Here is a 7,171-nt window from a genome sequence, read left to right as displayed (position 1 = left end):
CTTTTCTCTGACAATGCAAAAAAAAATTATTAATAGAGGAACCGCAAATTAGATAAAGGTAATATACTCCATGTATCTGAGCAGCAATAGATTCAAGGTGGTATACTGAGAGTATTTCAAGGAATTCAACACAAACCCCACTGAATTTCAAGGAGAATTGCTTAAATAGTCTTTTCCAACTAAAAATACAAACTTTTACCAGTCCCATTTCTCTTCTTAATTGATCGATCTGGACTCTACTGACCAATGCAATGAATTAATTTAACTCATTAATACCCAGCTAAGGCAGGTTAAAAAATATGGAAGCTTGCTCTTAACTACTCACAAAAGGGAAAAAGAGACATTTTCAATGCATACATACCACTGATTGGGCCAATGGAATTGCTCATAGCATATCGCAGAATCTGCTCATCTCTGTTATACAGGACAAAGACACTGTCCACTGAGAGCTGCTGAGTAGCAGGAACAGAATGGTGAGAATCATCATGAATGCATTCATCAAACGAGATGGTCTGTCGCCACTGATAGGCACGTGTGTACGTGGGAGCGGCTCCATCCCTTTCTGGCTCTGTCACTGTGTACTCCCTTGTGGATGATGAAGTGATCACTACAACACAGCAGCAAACACACTGATCAAAACGGAGAGCAAAAACACTCTGCCAAGCGTAGGCTTGGGATGCAGTCTGTGTAGCACAAATGAAATTTCAAAGGCAAGAAGCTATGAAAGTGGATGTACTTTCCACGCAAAGGAATAGGTACTTGATTATGGTTACTCTGTCCTCAGGTATCACAGTAATGAGAAATGAGTAATTTGCTGGATTTTAAACATTTAACTTTACTTTGTGGGTTGCCAAGTGATTAAAGGAAAATTCAACTCAGCAAACTTGGAGGCTCCTTTAAGTCAATTTTTATAATGGATCTACAAGCTAAGGACAAGAGCTATCTCACCAGCACTACAACGGACTTTTAGTTCAATGTAGGCTATTGGCCTTGGATTTTACCAGAGTCCTGAAGAAGCTGCATGGCTGGGAGCTCTCATATGCTGCACAACAGTTTTCTATATTGTGAAAAATTGTGACCAAAATTATTTCAGAGCAGATCTGGGCTTGCGGATCCTCCTACCAACAGAAAGGTTCTCAGAACACCACAATTTTGTTCGGACACCAGGACACGCCTATATCAATACACTTGGAACAGCTGGCAAAAGCTGGATTTCTGCTAAGTAACAGATATGATTAGATGTGGTCAGATATGCTATAGCACAGCAAAATAGCAGCTGTTTGAGTACTAGTAAATCAAATCCAGCCTGAAAGATGCCTCCCTCCAGCTTCTGACTTCACCTCCATGGGAACAGTGTTTCGGCCAAATAGGCAAGTGTTCTATACAGCACATGCTGACCAAACAACTTTTTCCAAACTCTGAAGCTGCTTAAGCACAAAGCAGAGGCTGCCTGCTGCTTCCACTTTCTCTTCACAGTCCATAACAACAGGCAAAGCACAGAGGGGTTCATCACTGGCTACCAAAGCCAGATATAAGTGAATATAACAGGGTAATGATGACACAACTAGATCACTTTGAGCTATCTCTAGCAAGCAAATGTGGACTCTTAGAACAAAGTGAGGTTTCTCTAGTATTCATGTGCATGTGGCTGCACTACAGGCTGCTTCCTCTTTATTGATCTTTGACAGCTGTGCTGGCTGGCCAGCAGCAACATTCCAATCTCCCTTTGTTTTTGCTATATTGAAACACTCATCATTTTCACCAGGAAGGGGAAAGCAAAAGAAGAGATATCGCCCTGTAAACAGTGAAATGAAGAATGGCTCTCCTATGAAATCTAGGGTCTATGATAAAGGGAGAGAGAGAGAGAGAGCAGGGAGAAATGTGGGAAATCGATAATGGAATTAAGAGGTTCCTAATTTTCCAATCAGTGGTTAAAAGTCAGCTCAAACACTACTGATAAATCCTTGCAAAGTCATTATAATGCAGTTTACATGACACATACTGCAAATAATTGGTTTACACAGTATCGTTGGACAAGACCAAAGCTCACTTAATGACATTTCAAAAAGATATACTCCAGTACAGCTCCTATTAAAGAGCTGTGGACCTACAAAAGTCTTTGCAACTTGTATGCTGCCATCAACAGTATAAAAACAAGGCCAAAAGTGAAATTGAGTGTTTTGTCAACATCAGCTCAGAGAATGTTAAACACTTCTTCAATAAATAGATTAGAAACATTTGCATTGCCCCACTCAAAATCCACTTTTTGGGACCTGTTCCTAAGAGGGGAAAAAGCAACTTTCTATAAATCAAAGGGTCTTAAATACACTTGCTAAGAATGGAATAATTCTATAAATCAAAGGGTCTTAAATACATTTGCTAAGAATGGAATAAAATAATGTTTTTCAGATTGTCTTAGTCTTTGCTTTAAGAAACGTGCACTTTCTTACTTCATTCTTAGGGAACCTTACCAGAACTGGAAGTGTGATAGAGTTCAGTGTATGGTTCTATATGGACTGATGAGCCAGATGGGATCTCAGGTATCCTGCCCTCCATTTCTGTGCTGATGGTAAGGTGACCATGCTCATCAATGCCACTGAATTTCTGCTTTACAACCAGCTTCTCATTGTTGCCAAGAAAAGTTACTTCGGTTTGCCGTGTAAACTCACCACCTAAAGAAAGAGCATTAGTTAAACCATGTAATAGCAGTTTCTGAATCCTTCTATTCAAAGTATTGCTTCCAGTAATAAAATATAAATTACTATTTTCTGCAAGCTTTGATGTAGCAGAATTGCTAATACCTTGTGTTTCTAATGAAATAACTTTCAGAGGTATAATATCCTTGGATACTGCAAGGAAACTATCTTTTCTTAAGCACTGAACAAGATAAATTGCAAATAAGCCTGAGGAGGCAAGGTTCTTTTAAATAAAAGAACCAAGATCCAGCCAAGCTAATAACAGTAGGTCTTATCCTATCATTTGAGCGGGCAGTTTAGACAAGATTTCCATTAGGAATACAGCGATTTTAAAAAAATAAATTAAAAATCCAGTGCCTCTGTTTCCAAATTGAAACCAAATGAAACATATGTTGTAAATTCCAGAAGAAACTTCAAACTTACCAAATCCAAGAAAACCCCAGAACAAAAAGTTATGTTCAACTAAAATCATATTACAGGGCTGTAAAGGATAAAATTTTAAAAAGAAACACATGTTCTCGTAGAGCAGACTGCATCTACAGCTTGAATTCATGTGCACAACCAACCAGATTTGGCCTCAAATCCTTATGGAAAGCCGTAATTGTGAACAGGGGCTTCCCCTCAAACAAGAGCCATTTGCATGTCATGAAGCAATTGGTTCTGTTAAGAATTTCAGACTCTCACAAGGTCAGTTTTTTGTTTCTCTTTTGCTCTGTTGGAACCATCAGGCAATTAACATGTTAGACCTCTTGAAGACATAGGGGAAACTTCCTTGAGTAGCTCTGTACACTCTAGTAACAAAACTCAGATCCTTTTTAATATGGATGGCAACTGGCCAAGCCAATCTTCTTGCTAATACACTTACATGCTTGTACACTGACAGTAAATTAAAAAGCCTAATATCTATATATTGTAAACAAGAAAAATTGTGATAAATTTGATTACAACGAATCAATTTGCAGCTCAGAATAGATGTGTTTTCATCCTATATTGGTTCTAAATACACATTTCTTTTCTATCAAGACAGAGGAAGGCATAGCAGTTTTAAAAATTATTTTAATTTAGAAGTTACCAGTAATGCTGAATCCATTTTTATATCCTTGCTGTTCCACAGCAAACATCCATCCAATGATACCTCCAATAGAGGCAAGAGGCAGTAAAGAATACCCCAGAGTCTCTGGGATTGTGCTGATAGCAGTGTAGGCACGCCCTTGGTTCATCACAACATAGGAATGGAGATCAGTGTTCTCAAATGTAATTGGAACAGGATTATTCCCTACAAAGATTCTTCCTTTGACCTTCCCATTGACTCTTTGAGGAGAACCTAGAAAATGAATACAATGCATCAGAACAAAATGACAGTTCTCTCATACTCTCCTAGGAATGTGTTGGGAGGGTTCACAATGTTCAAAGATATTGTTGAAATAAATGCCAAACAAACACTCACAGAATTCAGATAAGAAACTGCCATGTGTTCACTTGCTTATGTATCTATGTGTGTGTTGTCATTATACAGAGGATTAAATGAGCAAAATTGCCTGAACAGATGCCCTTCATCCTCATTAACAGTTTTGTCTGCAAGGGTAACTCCACAACACTGCTACAGTATATCTGACAGTAAATGGCAAACAAACTTCTTTTGAAAAATCACACTTCATATCAATACACTCTGAATGTAAATTTGTTCATTCCTTATTAGAAGGTTAGCACCATTAGGCATTAGAATAATTGACCTGTTATTCTAACCTATTACATTTCTTGACTCTAAACATTGACCATTTTGAAGATTGTCAATATTTTACAGGAGTAGCTAGTTTGGATTGCTAGTTTTCTTCTGTATATAATTTCCTACATGGAAATTGAAATTCCACTGTCATCACAGATCCTTCTTTTCTTTCTCTGGAAAGTACAATTTTATGAACTGAAAGGTTAAGTATTAGGTTTTGCCTTCCTGGCTTATAAAACACAAAAATCTGCAGTCAGTAACTGAAAGGTTAAGTATTAGGTTTTGCTTTCCTGGCTTACAAAACACAAAAATCTGCAGTCAGCTATTTTACTTGCTGAAATGCACCTATACTTTGAGTCAAATCTCTTTGAGGATTACAAGTGAAATGCACCTATACTTTGAGTCAAATCACTATGAGGATTACAAGCGTATACATAAGAAATTCCTTCATGGATTTTACATGGCAACAAAGTTTAAACAGGTACCTAACAAAAATCTGGCAGATTAGCCCTTTAGTACAGCAGCTTAAGCTTCAAAGAAGAGCCATGCTCTTTAGTTTGATTATCAAATTTAATTTGTTCATGCCTTTGAGCTGTGCATTTCTAGACCAAGGACCATATCAGATTCTAACACACTGGAACTTCATGACTAATTCTAGCAAATACCACTGGATGTTATGCTATCCTGTAAATTATGTCAGTTCCTAAAGAGTTCATTTTTCCTAGAAAGTCAGGTTAAAATGAATATAGCATATAGCTGACCACCTAAAATAATTTGATTCATTCAAAAAAACCCCACAGCATTTTAGGAAGTATAGCTCACTGCTTAAAATACCTTTCAATGTATCTCAGTAATAAGTCATTCAGAAAGTTTTTAACCACTTCACTTTTAGTATTGAAAACAGGTCACCTTGTTCAAGACTGCCACAGGTAATTGCTGCTTATGTACCTGATTTTCAAATAAGTTACCTTCTGCTACACATTGTCTGCCATTGCCTTTGTAACCAGCAATACAACTGCAACAAAATCCATTGGGATAATCTTTGCAAATAGCATGAACAGAGCACTGGTGACGGTTGTTAGCGCAGGTCTGTTGGACATCTGTGTGGTAACGAAACACTGTAGAAAATAAAACCAGACATTTATACTTCATGTAATTACTATAGTATTCACAAATCCCTTGTCTACTTTTTAAGTATCTCTGGATCTCACTTGATTACCTTTTTCATTTTGCAATATGCAAGTAAGCCTACTATTTTGCAGAAAACATCAGCTGTTTCATTATTTAAGATGATTATGATGATTATTAAATTAGAAAGCTGTTTAATTCTATTGACTTCAGCAGATCTATATTAATACAGATAAGTTAAACTTCTTGTCAAAACTAAACACACAATTTTAACCTGTTCTTGTTTCCAAACCAAAGCAAAAAGGAGATTTTCCAACCCTAGAACAAAACACATAGGTACAGTACCCAGGACAGTGGACCAACTGATGCACCCTGTAATCCTAACTGGCTTACCCTATTATTTACTGAAGATAGCAACTCTCACATCTGCTTCAAGAATCAAGTAACATCTCTGCAGTCAGTCACACTGCTCTGAAATTTCTATAAATGCTTTATCAGAAGTTAGAATTGCTAATCCCACCCTTGTAAGACTTGAGGCCATGAAATCCTAGCCAACAAATTTTGCAACAGTTTCTATTCCCCAGCTTTATTAAATCACATGTATTCAATAACACATCTAAGAAAGGTCTGTGAGATTGATTAGGGAACTAGTTTACTAGAGTGGCAAGATCTGAACCTGAGGTGACATCCAAGTTAACCACCTCAATGAGTAACACAAACTTACTAGATGTGTCCAGATTTTCAGATATGAAAGGTAGTGAGAAGGAAACATTATTTCTTTAGTTCAATTTCTTGCACACCTCTGGTTTTTTGCAGCCTATACATCTTAGAAGGACCTAGGCTGTACAAAAGACGTTACCTATTCCAGTTTCATCAAATTCTTCCACATCTATCACTTGAGGTTGCTGTGGGGGGAACTGCTGGACCTGAAATGGACGAGGTGGAGCTTTTGCTGTTGGGAAATCTTGAGGACTGTAAAAAGACTCAGTTGAAGGTGTTCCTGTTACATCTTGGTATGAAGTCAGAAAGTCTCCTGCAGCTAGCTGAGGAACACTGTATGTAACATGGTGCTGATCCTCTTCAGTGCTGTCTGTACTACTTGTGATATACTGCTGTGTTATTTCAGTGGAGCCATAGTCTGACATAAATGGTTTTGAAGTCATCTCCTGGTCTTCTTCATTGGACTCCAGGCTCTCCAAAACATTGCTGATCTTGGCAGGCACAATACTGTCAGATGAGCTACCAATCTCAAACACCCAGACACCTTGCTTCCCAGCATTGCTGCTTCTATCAAAGAGAAGCATATCAAAAAAATCAAATAATCAAGCACAAGTTGTGTCGTATTTCTACCCTTTATAACACGTTATCCTTTACTGAGAAGTATCAGGACAAAACTGTGGTATTATCTTATCTACATACTTATCTGCACATACAGCTTATTCAGCTACAAAACACCCCCAAACAGTTTGGATAGCGCTTTTTTTCTCCACAGCCAGAGCTTTGCTGAGAATTTCTAGCTTTGTCTCCAAAGCAATGGGAACAGGAGATGATACTTGGGCCACAAAGACCTTGCTAAAGCTTACTAGAACTTTTTAACTCATTCTCTTTCCTTCTTGGAGAT

General features: G+C 37.7%; 1 protein-coding gene across 1 annotated transcript; it reads right to left on the bottom strand.

The window, feature by feature from the left end:
* Positions 1–361: 361 nt before the first annotated feature.
* LOC103803843 (nidogen-1-like) lies at positions 362–6,837 on the bottom strand (the record flags this gene model as incomplete). Its single annotated transcript, XM_009076419.1, has 5 exons — positions 362–607; positions 2,472–2,672; positions 3,769–4,020; positions 5,391–5,540; positions 6,410–6,837. Coding segments are annotated over 5 exons (1,277 nt in total), but the record flags the coding sequence as incomplete, so codon positions are not given.
* Positions 6,838–7,171: the final 334 nt, after the last annotated feature.

The sequence above is a fragment of the Acanthisitta chloris genome, unplaced genomic scaffold, assembly GCF_000695815.1.
Source record: "Acanthisitta chloris isolate BGI_N310 unplaced genomic scaffold, ASM69581v1 scaffold42376, whole genome shotgun sequence".
In the NCBI taxonomy this organism is placed as follows: Eukaryota; Metazoa; Chordata; class Aves; order Passeriformes; family Acanthisittidae; genus Acanthisitta; species Acanthisitta chloris.
Note: the sequence above shows the minus strand (reverse complement) of the source record. Positions and strands in the feature narration are given on the sequence as shown.